Source organism: Spermophilus citellus, assembly GCF_964194105.1.
Source record: "Spermophilus citellus genome assembly, chromosome: 6".
NCBI lineage: Eukaryota > Metazoa > Chordata > Mammalia > Rodentia > Sciuridae > Spermophilus > Spermophilus citellus.
The window spans coordinates 152,162,554-152,182,075 of record NC_138187.1 but is presented as its reverse complement, the minus strand read 5'-3'; the positions used below and the strand labels follow the sequence as shown (position 1 = coordinate 152,182,075).

The following is a 19,522-nucleotide window of genomic DNA, read 5'->3' as shown; positions in this document are numbered from 1 at the left end:
TTTTCTCATGAATTTTCACAGTGACCACAGTCCAGCAGCAGATTAGTAAACTTCCCTCTACTACTAGAACTGGCTATCGTTTCCATTTTTCTTTTCTAAGTGTCCAGTTGTCCTGACTTTCTCCATGCTATTGTCTCAACTTTGTTTCAGCTTTGGCATAAATGGTCACTTTGGGATAGAATGTGGGTTTCTGTAGGATGCTGTGTTTATGCATGTGAATATGTGCATGTCCATTCTTACGGACTTAGATTACTGAAATATATTTCTATCCAGAGGGTCTAATTTATATGTATGGCAGACAGATATGTCCCTCTCTGATATAAACTGCTTGCAAATTCCAGAGCAGCATCTGCCCAAACCATAAATGTTATTTTTGGCAAATATAGATATTCCCATCATGAACCAGAGAGAGAAAGAAAGGGTGACCTTCCCTGTTCTCCTGTTGTGGGATAAAGTCTTTGACAGATGGCTCGAGTACTGTGGTGACAGGTAACAAGGGAATAAAAAGACTAAATCAGGTGTGGGAGGAACTTCATGCAGGCACAGTGATCTTTCAATTACAAGACTTTGTGCTCTCTGCTCGGCCTGGCACTTCCAGTGTTAGCCGCCTTCAGTGTACTACTGTGGTGGGGAAGACCATGAGTCCTCCTACCAGGCTAAAAGTATAGTGTCCCCAGCTCTTTGGGTCTGAGCCATCTGCTTCCGGGATATGCCATCAGGAAGTCATACAGGTAGCTTCACGCTCCCCCAGGTACATCTGATGGCCCATGCTGGACAGGCAGTTCAGCGATGCTCATTGCTTTCTGTTGTTTTTCTCCCCAAGGTATTTGGAAATATAAAATTAGACGAGGAGAGTCACATCAATCGGCACAACAACTTCCGGAGTTTCTTTGGGTCCCTCATGCTACTCTTCAGGTACCTGGATACGTAACTGTTCTCTCTGAAGCCTCTTGACAGAGGGAAAGTTGGGAGCTGTCAACCCATGGCCCACTTCCCTTTGTCCTGCTCCTTCTGCTCCCGTTGGGATATGTGGAAGGGGGCAGGGGACAATGCCTTTGCCAAACTATCCCATGACAAAAGGAGGTTTCATCAGGGACTCTGACTCAGTAGCTTGTTTGCGCATTTCAACTTGAACATATCCTCCAGGGGTTGGGGAGGGGGAGACAAGGACAGTTTGTGGCAGGCCGACTCCATTTTAGAGCTGATACCTTAGGTGGCTAGGTTAGTTTAGAGCCCCACTGTCAGTAGAGACTCCTCAGCAGACAGAAGCAGTGGGTGGGATGCACAACCCAGGAGCGGGCACTGGCATTTTTATGTCTGCGTGAAAAGCACTAGAAGGGCTAAGAAAGGAGCCCACAGGGCCTATTGCAGGGGAAAGGATGGGACAAATGGGAAAGAGGCCTGAGAAGGGCCAGGGCAAGCTGATGTGCTCCTCCTAACTACACCGTCTCTGGCTCAGGAGCGCCACAGGCGAGGCTTGGCAGGAGATTATGCTGTCGTGCCTTGGGGAGAAAGGCTGCGAGCCCGACACCACCGCCCCGTCAGGGCAGAATGAGAACGAGCGCTGCGGCACCGACCTGGCCTACGTGTACTTTGTCTCCTTCATCTTCTTCTGCTCCTTCTTGGTGAGCAACGTCGTGGTCCTGTTCTTGCTTGAGGCGTAGCCGTGCCACCTGCCCCAGTCTGTCTGATGCACGCCTTCCTCTTCTCTTCCTTCCCTCGCCCTCAGACTCCAGCCCATGTGAAAGGATGGGTCCTCCTCCAGAGGACTCTTGGAGGTCAGGATACTCCTCGGGCTCTGGATGGGTGACTTTTGTTGGTTGATGAGTCTTTGCCACCTTGTAGGGAAGAACTGTTGTGAGCAGGGAGGAGGCTTCAGGCATTCAGTGACTGTACGCTGTGGACTCCGCAGTGACCCAGGGCAAATCTGTTCTCTTTTGTACCTCAGGTGTCTTATGACTACAGCCAGGAGCACCTTGCCCCTCTCTTGGAGTTTTGAACTATTTGAGAAAAACCACTTTGGACAAAGAAGGTGACAGGATTAATGAGAGTGATAATGTTCAAGATGACAGATGTGGTTCTCTCCTGACATGTCATCAGATTTGATGACAACTGGCCAGCTTGGAAGTGTGAAAGGATGGGGTTCTTTGTGTGATAGTAAATACTAAGTGCGATATGTGGAGCATACCCACTTAGAAAGTGGTGAGAGTCCTAATGCCGCTGTCTCTCTTTCTTTTGAAGAAAACATGAGTCCCTAGCATCCAGAAATTTCTGCCTTGTACATCAGACAAGCAGTGGTAAACAGAGTCAATGTATAAGGTGCTACCAGATCAATTAAAGGGTCATCGTGCTGTTTCTGGCCACTCTGACCTGCCTCAGCTCAGCCTCACTGCTAAAGCCACTGGCAGTACAAAAAAAATCCCAAACTAAAACAGTGTTACTGATGAAAAGTGGTCGGGTCCATGGGCTTGCATCAAAAGGCAAGTTAACCGTCTCATGTCCAGGCATTTCCACTCTTTGTAGTGATCACAGGGGGCAGTGCCTTCCCGAGGTCCAGCTCTCTCCAGTGAGTGAGAGGGGCTTGCAGGCAGGCGGAAGGGGGGGGTCACAGGTTCATGGTACAGGGAGTGAGCCAGCTGCAGCCTGGGGGAGCCCCTCTGTGGCCTTGGCTTCATTTATATATTAGCCTTGGCCAAGATGCCTTCCTTTTCATAGTATCTTTAAAATGGGAGAAAAAAATGGCTGGGTAATGCAAATTTTATGCACAGTGAACTCATACATGTGTTTTAATACACTTCCTTCTTGGGAGTGAAACATCTTGCCATGGAAAAATAACAAGACAGCATCCTGTTTATAAATCTAGAAGCATAATGTATGAGGAAAATAACTGAAAGAAAACAGAATGTTGATATTAATTGGAGTTTTAAGTTTATTTTTTCACACCCTTGGCACATTTTTATCAAGTAACTGTTAAAAGGCTGGCATTGTGCTAGGCACTGGGATAGAATTGTCATCAAGGTTCATTTCCTCAGTTACCAATAATCAAAAGAGGAAAGTCAGGTTACAGGGTATGAGTGCATCGGTAGGGGTGAAATGGAGCAGAAAGAAGGGCATGTGGACATTCCAGTTTTATCCTACATGGTTTAAGTGTTTAATAATAAATATTTAAAAGAAACCAAAGATAACTGGAAAATTAATTAGAGGCTATAAAGGTACTTTTAGAGTTTCAAGATAGAGGGTGCTGCATAATTCACATGAATATTATTTTTAATGAAGCTATATTCAGTACAAGATGACCTGCTCTCAAATCTCAGCTCTATGTGAGACTGAGTTTGTGACCTTGGGCAAGTCACACAACTTCTCAGCTGAGACCATTCTTCAGAGATTGCCTGATGCACAGCCAGCCATTGTACTGGGGGCTCAGAACACAAATGTGGATCAAAGCACTTGTTTCCTTGAAGGGCTGGTGGTAAACCTGCCTCACCAGGATGAGAGTGAGCATTAAAACAAACAATAGGTGTGAATGTACCGGGCACTCTCTTGAAGACTGTACAAAGGTGAGGTAACAACGATGCAAATATTTTTGTCAACAGTAACAATAGGTACTCTGTAAGGAGCACAAAAGAAATCTGTGCATATATAGAGAACTCTTTATAATCCAAGCAATGGCTCCAATCTCTGTGACAGAAACAAAGGCCCATGTTTGGATAAAGTTTACCTCCATGAGACAGGAATCCCCAAATGGCAGCAGCTTAACCAGGAGGGACATTGATTTCCCTCTCATGTGAGTAAAGTCTGAAGGAAGGTGGACGGGCTTGTTATGGTGGCTCTACAGAGCTGTTAGGACCTACTCATGCCTGCGACATCCCTAGGGAGTGTATTTACCCTTATGGCAAGAAAAGACAAGCAGACCACCAGCCATCCACTTCTGTTTGAGGTAGCAGGAAGGAGTGATAGAAGAGACTGGCTATTAGTTTGGAATGCACTCTCTTCATGTTGCAGAGGGGACTCTCCAACAATGTCCTTCCTAGACTTTCCTTACCCTGTCTGTGTATATGGCACCTCTGTGTATACAGCAGCCATTAAACCTGGGAATCCACCTGAGCGTGTCCTGTTTTTCATCCCACTGGCTGGTTAGTCTCTATCAGAGAACTGCGAATAACAGAAAGCACAACTGACCCAGCTGAAGCAAGATGGGATTTTACAGGCTCATGTCAGTGAGGTGTCCTGGGCAGGCTGAAGCAAGGCCTGATATGGGGCTCATATGACATTGCCAGGATAAGCTTTCTCTGTTTATAGGGTTCTTCCTCTACTTGTTTCTCAAACACTCCATCTTTTGGTCCCTTGATGGCTGCATCAGCAGCTATAGACCTCATATCCTTACATGCTAGTCTTTTACTCTTTTATTGGCTTTGATTGGGTCACCAATCACTGCCGCCCAAGGAATAGGATTCAGTGACTGGGTCATAGCATGGTGCCCATTGAACCATACTAACTAGGAATAGGCAAGAACCTATGCCAGAAATATTGTCAATAGGGGCTGGGCACCCAAGAAACAAAATTAACTGTGCTGGTCATCAAGTACTAAGGAGTCCAACTTCATTAACTCTCTAATCCTGGTTTTGCTATTCTACTGGCCTCTGGCTTGATTCGGAAGCACCACAAGACCCTCCTGCTGGTCTCCTGCCCACCCCTGCACAGTTACCAAGGGTTCTTTCTGAATGTGCATGTCCCTTGGTCTTGCCTCTGTTTATACCCCTTTCGTGGCTCCTGTTGCCTGCATAATAGTCTAGACCACAGTTCTGCAAATGATAGCCCATGGGCCAAATCTGATTTGCTACCTGCCTTTATATGGCCTGTAAGCTAACAATGTTTTTATATTCTTTAGAATTGGGGGAGGAAAAAAAAGATGAATACTGTTTCATAACATGTTGAAATTATATGAAATTCAAATTTCAGTGTCCATAAACAAAGCCTTCTTGGGAAACGGCCATGCTCATTTGTATCCATACTGTCAGCTGCTGGGTACTAGGACAGTGGAGCTGAAGAGCAAGGCCTGCGACATGCGCTATTGTCCAGGTCACCACTCTTGGTCTAGACTTTCTAATGAGGTTGATGAGATACCAAGGGCTGGTGACTCATCCCTTGGTCCCACTACTCTGCCCTCCTTACCGATTCCTGGAGGGTCCCTGTCCCTGCCTATGTCTGTGTTCTTTTCCATTATGCTGCCTGTACCTAAAATATTACCTTATAGACCTGTGTCTGTCTGATAAGTAGGGCTTGATATCGCAGGACTCGGTTCAAGAATCTTCTCAGCTAGGAAAAGTTACCTTCGTACTCCTTTCTGTCTCCACTATCATCTGCATGTACTGCTTTCATGGCTCTTGCAGTTTGTAACATTTTTATGTTTCCAATACATCACTGTCTTTTCTAAATACTATGTAATTCTGTAAGAATATTCAAGTGATACTATCTAGTGAAGGCCTTGGGTGCTTCAAGCAGTGTTCTTGGCCTGGAAATGTGTCTCTGAAGGGTGGGCTGAGCAGACATCGGGGAGAACAGGGTCCTGGAAGCTGCTTCAGATCCACGAAGAGCTTCTTGTCCTCATGCAGTCGGCCACCCTCTCAGCTCTGAAACCTCTCACCAGTTCTCTCTCTGGGTCCTTTATGTAGAGCAAGAGGTGGGGAGAGAGGTTGGAGAGGGAAAATTGGTATCGGGCCTTGACTTTCTCTAGGCTTTGAGAATGCTGAGGTTGCTACCTCCGTTCTGCTGCCACAAGACCAATTAAATAAATTGAAGAGATAATAAAAGTGGCTATGGAGTATTTTGCAAATATGAAATGGCATAGAAAAATGAAAACATAATGCTCACATGATGAATGTGCAGTATGAATAATGAAAATATGTTGCATTCAGCAAGATTGATGCACTTTGCTAGGAGTTTCAGTCTTACACACTTTTGAAATCTTTTATGTGCCTTGAAGCTTCTTTTTTTGCTTCCTGAGCTCTGCTTTAGGTTGTTCCTAACTTCTCTTCTCCCCTGTGCCCTTCAGATGCTCAACCTGTTTGTGGCTGTCATCATGGACAACTTTGAGTACCTGACTCGGGACTCCTCCATCCTGGGGCCTCACCACTTGGATGAGTTTGTTCGCGTCTGGGCAGAATATGACAGAGCGGCATGGTGCGTAGGCCTCTGGGCCACCCAGAGATCCAGGGACTATGGAGTTCTCAGGGAAGAGGTTGGCATTGGAGCCACCCAAATGTTTACCTATTATAGAAGGAGAGGAGACTCCTCTTTGTGGTGGCCCATGAAGAGGCCTTGGCATTGGAATAGTCCTCAGAGGCTTACCCTGTGCTTCTTGACCCTCTTTCCTTCTGTAACAGGCTTGACTTTGCCAATCTCCTCAAAGTTCTCATGTGGATTGTTTGGGTCCACTCCCAGAGGAGCGTCCAGTAATCTTCCTTCTCTTCTTGCCAATGCTAGTGGACTCTTTTGAGTGACCAAAGGGTTTGATAAGGATTTTCTAGCTCAGAGAGACATTTATTTGGTCACCATGGTCAGTAATGTTTACCTCCCTCACCCTGCTCAAGAGATACAGTTGGATAAACTCTGAAATTGTACATTGAAAACCAAACAAGTTCTTTCAACTGTTCTCTTGAGCACTTATGGGATTTTAATTATGTGGAACCGAATTAAATGGCAGGAATTGGCAGGGATAATCTATTTTTTAAAAATCTTTCTTACTGTTTGGAAGTTCTGAAGTGATGTTACTTCCTTTGGGCTTTAGAACAGCGGTTAGCAAACTACTGCTCCTGGGCTAAGTTTGGTCCACTGTTTGTTTTTGCCAATAAAGTTTTATTAGAGCACGGCTGCACCATACACATACGTATTACCTATGGCAGCTTTCACACTAAAAGGGAGAGTACAGTGTTTGACAAAGATGATATGATTCTCAAATTTGAAGACATTTATTATCAAAATATTTCATTATCAAAAGTTTATTGTCAAATGAGTTTGCCAACCCCTGCTTCAGAGTACAAAGTTAGCCTTTTGGCACTCATGGTTGAGGATGACATTTCTATGAACTTTTCTGACCCAGGTTATATTAGCTTCTGGGTCATAACTTACCATTCTATCCATTCTGGTCCCCCTCTGAAAATACTACAGGAGACATTGTCCTTCACAGGAATGGACCACGTTGCTTCCACCTGGAACTCCCTTCATAATCTAAGATTCATCCCCCTGGGAGGCTATTGAACTTGGGTTACTGTTTTGGAGGTTGAATGGGTGAATTGGAATTTCTCCTCTCCTTTAATTATTAATGACTTAGGGCTCAGAATTATCTGAATTCACTACTGTTACAATGACTGAGTGACAGCTTTTCCTTTCGGGGCTCACATTCCAGGATACAACTCTTAGAAAACATAGGGCAGTGGCAGGGGTGGGGGGTAAAGTGTAGCCAGGTCTGCGTCTTTCACTTCTGCAGCTTTAGACCCATCACCAAACTACTCTGAGCTGCCTCTGCTGCCGAGCAGTGATGTTACCTACCTACCTTGAAGGATAGTTTCAAGGATGATATTACATCGTGCACACTGTTATTGTACCTGATGATATGGAAACGCAAGTTGGAAGTAAGGAAAGTCGGCTTCTATAGAGTGTGGAGAGTTTGTCCGGGCTGAACTCGGGTCCAGGTCTGCACTTGGTCACTTACCAGAGTAAAGAGAAACCATTGGCTCATAAAGGAGTTCATTGCTCATCTAGCCTCACTTTGGTGTCCCAGGCTCCCAGAAACCCCATCTTCCTTTGCTTTCACAGGATCCAAATGCCATGTGCATTAAACATGCTCCTCCTTGCTCATTCCAGCTGCTGGGAAGAGACAGTGCCATGAGGACTTGTCGTAAGGCTCAGACTCATGAGCTAAGCAAATATACATAGAACCTCTTCTGTTTTACAAAGTTACAGTGTACCTCATTTGGGTTAGTTTCCTTAGCTTTCTGTATGACATGGAGGGGAGTAACAAAAGTACAGTGAACCAACGTCTTCAAAAGGAAGATGCATACAGGTGGCAAAAGACATTGGCCTGTTGCTACTGGTAACCCACCTACTTCCCAATTTCATTAAGGAGTCAAATAAAAGACTACATGGTCAAATTACATCCCCTCAAGAGGTGAGCAATGTGGAGGTACTGACGAACTGCTCTCTGGAAGAATAGGAAGGTTAGATGCCCAAATCAAGAAGAACTCAGACATAATGAAGCCAGGACATGGCACCCATCTCAACACGCCTGCCAGTATGGACTGGATGTTCAGAGGTGGAGAGACCATATTTATAATCTCCTGTGAGACCCTTGTCAGTTTCAGGTTGGGTCCAGGTCTGCAGATCCCTGGCCATGCCTTGTTCTTGCCCATGATAGGAAAGATGCTTTCACCATTGAAAATTAGTTGTTAATTCTGTCCCTTCCACAGGAAGCCCGAAGTTCACAAAAGAAGGCTTTGGTATGACAAGTCACCTTGTTCCTGGAATTCTGGTTGGACCCAATCTGGATTCTGGGTGGCAGGAATGGAGCTGGGGGAAGAGTATCCAGGGCTCCTCCCAGGGAGCTTTCAGAATGTGGATCCCAGAAGGCTCTCACAAGTAGAGGAGAGTTTGCCCGGGCTGAACTCAGGAAAAATGTGTTTCAAAGAGAATCCAGGCCCTTTGCAAATTCTCTCGTGCCAACTGTGCTTTTTGCTAATTAGCCTAATGGGAAATTTGTCTCTTACAGTCTGCAGAAAGACACTGACTTCCCATTGCCCCCGATAGGCGGGTCTGAGTAACTGACTATAATCAGTGTCTGTTTTCTGAAAAGCAAACCATTCTGCAGTCTGGTTTGCAGCAGCCCAGCATCGGCTCTGGAATTCAGGCAGAGGCTCACAGGCTGTCTTTGTTCTTAGAAGCCTAGCTAGAGGCAGGGCTGTGACTGCACCTGGCCAAGTATGGGCCATTTAGGTGTATCAGGGCGCTCTGGGGCTCTTTTGGCAATGGATGAACTCTGATTTCCTGAGACAATTGGGGTTCTACCATTTGGCAAGGTGATGGTTCTTTGGTGCTACTGTTCTCTGGTCTGGCTTTGCCTGGCCCAAGAAAAGAGGCTGCACTCATTTCTTCCAGTCTCCCCTTTAGGGCAAGGCTGTCATTTCTTTTCCACCCTTCTCTGAGTATCCTATTAACCCACCTGTGCTTCCTTTACAGCGGCAGGATCCCGTATAAGGATATGTACAAATTAGTGCGGGTGATCTCGCCACCTCTGGGCCTGGGAGAGAACTGCCCCTACAGGGTGGCTTGCAAGGTTTGCTCCCAGTCCCCAGCCATGACCTGTGGTGGGATGCAACATCTAACCCCTCCTCTCCGTCCTCTGCTCCACCACCACTGCGCCACATGAGAGAACCTTCATGTTGCTTTTCTTTGAGTTTAAAGAGGTCCAAACCCTCCCAGAACCAGCAGCTGTTACGTAAGAAGAAGGGCACAGTTGGTAGGGAAGGCATAAATGAGTTCAAGACTTAATATGAAGGCCAATTTGATATCTCACTTTTATTCACATGCACACACATACGCATCATAACACGTACAATCTGTTCTACCTTATTTTGCATTTAACCACAGGGACTTCTCCCTTCCTCTCCCTCAGCAAATGCAGAAATCTTTTTAAAATCTATTGAGTTATGTCCCTGGAGACAGAGAGGCCTCATTTTTAGCTAAATCATGTCATTGTCTCATGTATAATGAATCACAGTATGACTTTGGCCGTCCCTATCTCTGCCTACCCTCCCAGGTCCTGGGTGCTTTGGCCAGAAGTGACCATAAAAGCTGTAGGTGGTGCATGCCTGGAATCCTCCCGAGTGTGCAACTCGGAAGGATGAGACGGGAAAGTCAAATGTTCAAGGCCAGCCCACACAACAAAGCAAGACCCTGTCTCAAAAAAGGGGTGGAGATATAGCTCAGTGGTTGAGTGCCTTTGGGTTCAATCCCCAGTACTGAGGTAGGGAGAAGCTAGAGGACAAAAATGAGATGAGAAATAATAAAGAATTAGGGCAGCAGGTAAGCAGAGGTGAAGGAGGCGTAGATTTTGGGATATATTGGAGAGTTTAATAGCTCTGAGAATTCTGGATGGCCTCTATAGAAGATGAAGGGCCACTGAGGGCACTGTCACCATTGCCATGTCACTTCTGTTGCTTAGACCAAAGATATTGTCCAGGGGCACATAGGACCTCCCTTTCAAACTGCCATACCCTGGGAACTTTCTACATCCCAGTGGCTCTACAGTGTAGAGCCGTCCAAAGCCAAGACTGCTAGACAAGGAGCCCTCTCCTGGTGGACTCCCTCAGGCAGAGCCCTGCCCAGGCAGGTGGAAGAGGGCTCAGGAAGGAAGCCTACCTGGGCGATGGACAGAGCTAGCTTGGGCTGGTGACACAGTGGTTCAGTGCTCGGGAGGCTGGACAGCTGCCTCTGCCTGAGACTCTTTAAACTCCGCCCTGGTGAAACCTGCGGCCGCATGTGGGAGAGCTGGGAGGGGCAGCATGGCATGCAGATGCTCTTCCTCCTCCTGGTTTTGTTTCTTCTATCCCCAGCATGCCGTCAACCTGGTGCATGCTGGGGAATAAAGAGCCCTCTTGTCTACAGAGCCAGGTGGAAGCAACAGGCCGACTCTGACAAGCAGCCTCAGCCCACCACTCAGCGCGAGCCACCGCCTCCTGCTGCACACACACCACAGAGGGGGGATACACGACGTTCCGCCTGTGGGTTCAGGGGAGGAGAGAGGCCTGACTTCCAGGCCAATGTCCCTGTCACAGCCTGGGACCAGAATTCCCACCCACGGCTGGAGCACCGTCTATCCGGTTTATACCGCTCACGCACAGCCCTGGGAATTGAAAAGTTTGTACTACTGGGGGCAAACAGGACCAGCAGGGAAGTCAGGGTAAGGCTACCGGAGGAGGAATGAACGAGTCCCCGTCAGTGCCTTCTGACAGTGTCAGCAGGAGAAGAGGTTGCCACTGGTGTTCCCGGGTCTGTGTGGGGCGTGATATAAATCCACACCAGGATGGAGTCACATGTATGATTTGCCTTGATTAACAGGTTTCCTATTCTTTTCCTGTTTTGTCCATTTTGTTTTTCTTCTCCTGTTTTCTGTATCGTTTTGTTCTGGCTCTCTGGGAATGCCTGTTCTCCTCCCTCTCCTACCTGTCTGCATCCCTGCCCCCCCCGCCCCACTTCCTCACCTCTCCCTGCCACCCCTCCCACCCTACCCCCTCCTGTCCTGTCCTTACACCCCCGCCCCCCCCCCCCGCCCCATGAGCAGTGGCCGCATCCATTACACTGAGATGTATGAAATGCTGACTCTCATGTCACCACCGCTAGGCCTCGGCAAGAGATGTCCCTCCAAAGTGGCATATAAGGTAGACCACCCCTTCCTTTGTTCTGGGCTAGAGACCAACAGGAGATGGGGTCCAGTTGTGGGGAGGCCAGAACATGGGAGGAAGCTGGGCTGGGGAGGTGGAGGAGGGAAGTAAGGAAAAAAGGAGACCAGAGAGTCAGGAAGGTTGTCAGGAGGACAAAGTTAGGAAAGGATATGATAGAGGTTTGCAGTGCTGTTCCCCACAGGGCTCTTTGTGTCACTCTGTGTTTCTAAAAGTGTTTGGCTTCTCATGAGTGGGTTACTAGAGAGGTACTGTAGGTGGTGTATTTCCTTTTAGAGGAGGCAAAGTGGTGTCCAGGGAAACAGCGTATTTGGGAAAGAAAACTACAATGTGCAGCCATCGGAGCTTATTAAGAAACAAAGCTGCTTCATTCAGATCAATTAGGGAAACAATGCAGAAATTCCTCTAAACATGGTTCCAGAAGAAATCTTTAGGAGAACTGGCAACGAGTTTCTTCCCCAATGACGTAAGAAGGAACCGATGGAAGGCTCCTCCTAGGTGTGATTCCTGCAAAGGAATGTGTCTTCAACCCAGGGTCCATGGAGGGCCGCAGCTTTCTTCGCCTTCACCTGACTACCCCATGCCCATGGAAATGCTCAAGGGAAGGGGCAATGAAGGGCATAAGTTGCCTTCTTGTCAGCTCTGCCTCATTAGCAGGATAGCCTTGTGGGTGGGGCCCTGGCCTGCCTTAAGTCGCCAGTAGCTTTGGGGCCTGAATTTTTCTTCACCTATTAGTCATCATTACTGATAATTCCCCTTTGGTGTTTAGATGAATCCAGAACTCTGGAGCTCTTTCAATCATTAGGAACATGTCATAGTAATACTGCTGCTTCTCTGAAAGTCAACAGAAGCCGGGGTGGTAGAACTTGAATCCAAACTAGAAACTGTCCTTATGCATTAAGACAGGTCTGTGGAATTGCTCTAGGCAAGGTGTTCCACAGTGTATTAGAGAGCCTTCCCCTAGAGCCTGCCTTTCCAAGAGATACTTCCCCACTGCCAGGCTGGTGGTTCTGCCAGAGGCCCTCCTGCTACCTCCAAATTGCGTCGCTCCAGAGAGCATCTCATGGGAATATGGCCATGAGGGACCTCCATCCACCCAGCATATAGCTCCTCTATAGCTTAAGGACTGATTATCTTAATTTTGTTCATGATGACCACATCCCAAAGTACCAGGTGGTGGGATGTGGCCAATTCTTTGAATTTCTGGGACAAAGCTTGGTGAGAGAAGAGAGAATTGGAAGGAAAGTTACATAATTCTAAAAGCACGATACTCTCTGGAAAGTGGATTTGGCCATTTCAGTTTGATTCCTTCCTCTGGGCGAGGGGAACAGGGCCTGCCCACTCTGCTCCTGCCTGTGCCCCCATCTCTTATTCTTTTTTTCCCCTGCTCTCCCCATCTTCCTCCCCCAGAGCCTGATTGCACTTACCCCTGTCCATCCTGCTCCACCTCATCCTTTGGATAAGTTGGACTTATGCATGTTCAGTCATGGGCTGGCAAATTTCATCCTTTAAAGACTCAAAAAGGGGGCACCAGGATGCATTTTCCAAGTCAGATAAGCAAACCAAAACCTGTCGCTATCTTTCCATCAAGTTTGGGGGCATTTGTGGGACAAGTGGAAATACAGAGCAGCCTGGAGACAGGGAATGGAGCCACCTCCCAGAGCTGACTCCTTCCCCAGAGCCTCTTCTAGAAATCACTTCCCATCCCATTGGAAGACATTCTTAGGACTCCCCATGAAGGAGTTCCATGGAATGATCAGGGAACCCCCATCCCTTGGAATTTGGCATCATTCCCTGGAAAAAGCAGCAAATGAGCCTTGGGTGAGAAGCAGGGAGAGTAGGACTGGGACAGGGGTATGGGGAATCCTTGCCCTTCCTTTTTGTCTGTGCATTTGACTTCTGCACTTTTCTTTCCTTCTCACAAGGTATCTCTTGATATTTTTTTTTTTTTGCCTGCTGTTTTTTTTTTCTTCTTTCACACAGAGATTGGTCCTGATGAATATGCCAGTGGCTGAGGACATGACAGTCCATTTCACCTCCACACTTATGGCTCTGATCCGGACAGCTCTGGACATTAAAATTGCCAAAGGTCAGCCTAGGGAGGGAGGGAGGGAGGGGTTGTGCAGGATGGAGCTATATGAATTGCCAGCCAAGGACACAACAATACAGTGACCTGGAATTTAAGTAGCAGGGTCCTGGTTTCACCTGTGAGACTCAACAACCATAACACTTGTCATTTCCTTTGGTAAAATAAATGATTTGGTCATCTTTAAGGCTCCTTTTGAGTATTAAACAGTGTATGTGCTTTAGTGTCTAGCTGGGCATTCTAGAAATATTTGCAGGTTAAGCATATAAATTTTGTCATTTTCCCTCTATATGGCATCTTTTCTCTAAATTCTTAAGTCTTCTGTCGTAGATGTCATCATAGAGGACATGAAAGCACTTTGCTCATCTTGATTGATAATTCAGTGGTCTAGGAAAGAAAAGGTTTAGTACTTCTAGACCTTTAGCTGCCTTGTCTTGCCTGATCCAAATCCTCTGTAAAATCGGGTTACTTGGATCATAGAGCTAGGGTTGCCGGAGGACTGATATGTGCACAGTAAGGCAAGGCAGGCTTACTTGAGGCTCATTCCATTTTTCCCTATGATGTATTGAGTACCTGAGATCCTTTTAGAATCAATGAGGAAGTCAGTTTTGGTCTCAGTTTCTCAGAGGTCTGTGACAGGATAGGCCTGAGTCACTGAAAATAGGAGTCAAACTGTGTTCTGCTTCCTCAGCAGAATGACTTGTCTGTCACTAAGTGCCAAGATTTCCTCTTGGAATATGAAGTGCCATTCTGATTTAGCCCCTTCCCTTTGTCTTTGGTATTTGTGTCTGTTCTGATTTATTAATGATTTATCTTATTTTAGGTGGTGCAGACAGGCAACAGCTAGACTCAGAGCTGCAAAAGGAGACCCTGGCCATCTGGCCTCACCTGTCCCAGAAGATGCTGGATCTGCTTGTACCCATGCCCAAAGGTGTGGGGTCTCCTCTTGAGTATTCTTGCCACTGTGGCCCAGCATGCCAAGGCCACATCTTTTGGGAAACCTGGAATGATCAAGGAGATAAGGGAAGGTTGCTCTTTTATCTTTAGGAAATTAAATTACCCACTAAAGTCCCTTTAATCATTATGAATCACAAGCAGTTTAAGATAGGCCATTGTGGTTGTGCATGAAACTTCCTGGGTGTCATTCTTTCCATGTCATGCTGTTCAGCAAACCCCCATCAGTTGGGAAAAGGGTGGTGGTACTTAGATGTAGACATCTAGAATGCTAGGAGTTGATGCTTACAAATATATTGCTTGCCATCAGTATCGTCACTGTCACCCTCATTGGGTGGATTTGTAAACTCCTGGAGGACAGATGTGGGGACCTATTCACTTTGTATCCTCAGAGACTCAATAAGCATTGGATGAGTGAGTGAGGGTATAAACCTACTTCAGAGAGTGGGTAATAAAGCTTGTGAGGCATCCCTACTCTCTCCTCCTCGTTCATCGTCATGCCATGTTTGTGTTTTTAGCTTCTGACCTGACTGTGGGAAAAATCTATGCAGCAATGATGATCATGGACTACTATAAACAGAGTAAGGTGAAGAAGCAGAGGCAGCAGCTGGAGGAACAGGTGAAAGTCAATGATTGGGTGGGTGGGCCTTGAGTCACTTGGGCTCCCAAGGAGATGTGTATCCCTGGGGCACAGTGCTCTGTGAGTACAGTAAGGGATGAAAGGTGTGAAAACTTTCTAGTGCCATGCAATTAGAAATCCAGTGAGTCTACCATTAAAATAGTCAAGCAAGGTGTAAATCATGCTCTGACATTTATATTCCTGCCCCCCACAGTAGATCCCACAGTGTCATGGGAACTTTTTTCTTTTTTTTTTTTTTTTTTTTTTACACAGAAAAATGCACCCATGTTCCAACGCATGGAGCCATCATCTCTGCCTCAGGAGATCATTGCTAATGCCAAAGCCCTGCCTTATCTCCAGCAGGACCCCGTTTCAGGCCTGTGAGTAGAATCAAAGGGTCCACACCTGCTTGAAATAGGCCACCCATGCCACTATGTAGGCCTGAGAACCTATTGCCTCAAAGTACCCAAGTAATCATACTGAGCTGAATGGTTCATTTCCTGAGGCTGAGTCTCTCAAGATTGTTATAGTACAGGGGTAAGAAAAACATAAACTAGGCCTATATAGTGACACCACCAGCTTCAGAGACAATGGTTGGTCACTGTGAAGGGACAACGGAAGGAAGTTCTCACTTGTGTTCTAATGTACTGGCATCTTAGTTCCCTTGTGAAGAATAATCGTCTTCTATTCTTGATTATTGCTTCCCACTGGATTTAGCATTCTGCTAGAAGATATAGATCCCTTCAGAGGGGCCAGGATTGCAGAGTATAGAAGGGGGAAAGAAAGAATAGCTACTGAATTCTTCCCCTGAAGGTGGTTCTGCCCAACCTCACTTGATTCTCACTAAAGCAGTCTACTATATCCTGGAAATAGATAACAAGATTATCATTTTTACAAATAAAGAAATGGAAACTAAAGGAGATTAAATAAGTTGCCCAAATGGGATCATTAGTAGAAAGCAAACTGAAATTTGGTATTTCTTTTCTTATAACACCCATTTATTAACCCACTGTTCTGTAAATCGGAAGTCAAGCCTGCCATGACTGGGTTCTCTGCTGAGGGTGTCACAGGCAGAAATGAAGCCAGCCAGATTGAATCTTATTTGGAGGCTCTGGAGAAAATGTTTATTTCCAAGCTCTTTTTAAAAATTTATATATGACAGCAGAATGTATTGCAATTCTTATTACACATATAGAGCACCATTTTTTCATATCTGATTGTTTTTTCCAAAGTATATTCATACCAATTTGTGTTTTCATACATGTACTTTGGATAATGATGTCCATCACATTCCACCATCATTTCTAACCACATGTCACCTCCCTTACCTTCCCATCCTCTGCCCTATCTAAAGTTCATCTATTCCTCCCACGATCCCCCTCCCCACACCACAATGAATCAGCTTCCTTATATCGGAGAAAACATTTGCCATTTGTTTTTTGGGGATTGGCTAACTTCACTTACCATATCTTCTCTAACTCCATCCATTTACCTGCAAATGCCATGATTTTATTCTCTCTTATTGCTGAGTAATATTTGATCATTCTTTATATATATATAATCTCACATTTTTTTATCCATTCATCTATTGAAGGGCATCTAGGTTGGTTCCATAGTTTATCTATTGTGAACTGTGCTGCTATAAATATTATGTGGTTGTGTCCCTGTAGTATGTAGTTTTTAAACCCTTTGCGTATACACCAAGGAGAGGAATAGCTGGGTCAAATGGTGATTCCGTTCCCAATTTTCCAAGAAATCTCTATACTACTTTCCATATTGGCTGCACCAATTTGCACTCCCACCAGCAGTGTATGAGTGTACCTTTTCACCCACATCCTCACCAACACTTATTGTTTATCTTCATAACATCTGCCATTCTGACTGGAGTGAGACGAAATCCTAGAGTAGGTTTGATTTGCATTTCTCTAATTGCTAGTGATGATGAACATTTTTTCATATATTTGTTGATTGATTGTATATCATCTTCTGAGAAGTGTCTGTTCAGATCCTTGGCCCATTTATTGATTGGGTTAATTTTTTTGTTTGTTTTTTGGTGCTTAGCTTTTTGAATTCTTTATATACCCTAGAGATTAGTGTTCTATCTGATGTGTGAGGGGTAAAGATTTGCTCCCAAGATGTAGGCTCTCTATTCACCTTACAGATTGTTTCTTTTGCTGAGAAGAAACTTTTTAGTTTGAGTCCATCCCACTTATTGATTCTTGATTTTAATTATTGTGCCAAAGGAGTCTTATTAAGGAAGTTGGGGCCTAATCCCACACAATGGAGATTAAGGCCTAGTTTTTCTTCTATTAGACACAGGGTCTCTGGTTTTATTCCTAGGTCCTTGATCCATTTTGAGTTGTTTTGTACATGGTAAGAGATAGGGGTTTAATTCATTTTGTTGCATATGGATCTCCAGTTTTCCCAGCACCATTTGTTGAAGAGGATATCTTTTCTCCAATGCATGTTTTTGGCACCTTTGTCTAATAAGATAATTGTAATTTTGCAGGTTAGTCTCTTTGTCCTCTGTTCTGTACCATTGGTCTACCAGTCTGCTTTGGTGCCAATACCATGTCGTTGTTACTATTTTGCTCTGTAGTATAGTTTAAGGTCTGGTATAATGCTGCCACCTGCTTCACTCTTCCTGCTAAGGATTGCTTTAGCTATTCTGGGTCTCTTATTTTTCCAGATGAATTTCATGACTGCTTTTTCTATTTCTATGAAGAATGTTATTGCAATTTTGATCAGAATTGCATTAAATCTGTATAGTGCTTTTGGTAGTATGGTCATTTTGATAATCCTACTTATCCAAGAGCAAGGTAAATCTTTCCATCTTCTAAGGTCGTCTTTGATTTCTTTCTTTAGGGTTCCATAATTTTCATTATATAGATCTTTTATCTCTTTCGTTGATTCCCAAGTATTTTTTTTCTTTTTCTTGAGGCTATTGTAAATGGGGCAGTTTTCCTCATTTCCATTTCTGAAGATTTGTCACTGATATACAGAAATGCATTTGATTTATGGGTGTTGAATTTATATCCAGCTACTTTGCTGAATTCATTGACTAGTTCTAGAAGTTTTCTGGTGGAACTTTTAGGGTATTCTAGGTGTAGAATCATTTCATCAGCAAATAGTCCCAATTTGAATTCTTCTTTTCCTATGTGTATTCCTTTAATTTCTTTTGTCTGATTGCTCTGGCCAGTGTTTCAAGAACTATGTTAAATAGAAGTGGTGAAAGAGGGCATCCCTGTCTTGTTCCAGTTTTTAGAGGGAATGCCTTCAATTTTTCACTATTTAGAATGATATTGGCCTTGGGCTTAGCATAGATAGCCTTTATGATGTTGAGATATGTTCCTATTATCCCTAATTTTTCTAGTGTTTTGAACAGGAAGGGATGCTGTATTGTCAAATGCTTTTTCTGCATCTATTGAGATGATCATATAATTCTTTAAGTCTGTTGATGTGATGAATCCCACTTGATCGTGGTGCATGATCTTTTTTGATGTTTTTGTATTTGACTTACCAGAATTTTATTGAGAATTTTTGCATCTATGTTCAATAGAGATATTGGTCTGAAGTTTTCCTTTTTTTGATCTTTGCCTGGTTTTGGAATTGGGGTGATATTGGCCTCATAGAATGAGTTTAGAAGTGCTCCCTCTTTTTCTATTTCCTGAAATAAATTGAAGAGTATTGGGAGGCTGGGGATGTGGCTCAAGCGGTAGTGCGCTCGCCTGGCATGTGTGGGGCACTGGGTTTGATCCTCAGCACCACATAAAAATAAAGATGTTGTGTCCACCGAAAACTAAAAAATAAATATTAAAAAAATTCTCTTTAAAAAAAATTGAAGAGTATTGGTATTAATTCTTCATTAAAGGTCTTATAGAACTTTGATATTATCTCACTGAAGAAATTGTGCATTCCTTTGGATTAAAACTCTGTGCCTTCCTCTATCCCAATAACTCTTAGATTTGGTCTTTTGATGCTGTCCCATAATTTTTGGATGGTCTGTCTATGGTTTCTTCATTGTGTGATCAACTTTATTTTCCAAATTGTATACTTTGTCTTCATTATCTGACTTCATTCTTCTCCACCTGGACTTTTCTTGGTAGACTTCTGATGGCATCTTCTATTTGTCACTTAAAATTGATCTGTTTAAATTGTGTATATCATCCTGATTCAATCTGGGCAAATTATGACTCTAGAAATTTGTCGATGCCTTCGATATTTTCTATTTTATTGGAGTACAAGTTTTCAAAATAATTTCCAATTATCATTTGTATTTCTGTAGTGTCATGATATTTCCTTTTTTCATCACATATATTAGTAATTTGAGTATTCTCTTTCCTTCTCTTCATTAGCATGGCTAAAAGTCTGTCAATTTTATTTACTTTTTCAAAGAACCAACTTTTTGTG

At 44.5% G+C, this 19,522-nt stretch overlaps 1 protein-coding gene across 1 annotated transcript in view; it reads left to right on the top strand.

Annotated features, from left to right (window-relative positions):
- Window positions 1-19,522, top strand: part of CACNA1E (calcium voltage-gated channel subunit alpha1 E) — a 494,748-nt gene that overhangs the window by 458,732 nt on the left and 16,494 nt on the right. Inside the window, exons 37-44 of the mRNA XM_081297504.1 lie at window positions 824-915; window positions 1,460-1,625; window positions 6,053-6,180; window positions 11,336-11,432; window positions 13,437-13,542; window positions 14,363-14,470; window positions 15,012-15,112; window positions 15,386-15,492. Of these exons, the coding sequence (XP_081153630.1) occupies window positions 824-915; window positions 1,460-1,625; window positions 6,053-6,180; window positions 11,336-11,432; window positions 13,437-13,542; window positions 14,363-14,470; window positions 15,012-15,112; window positions 15,386-15,492 (905 nt within the window). The remainder of the gene's footprint in view (window positions 1-823; window positions 916-1,459; window positions 1,626-6,052; window positions 6,181-11,335; window positions 11,433-13,436; window positions 13,543-14,362; window positions 14,471-15,011; window positions 15,113-15,385; window positions 15,493-19,522) is intronic.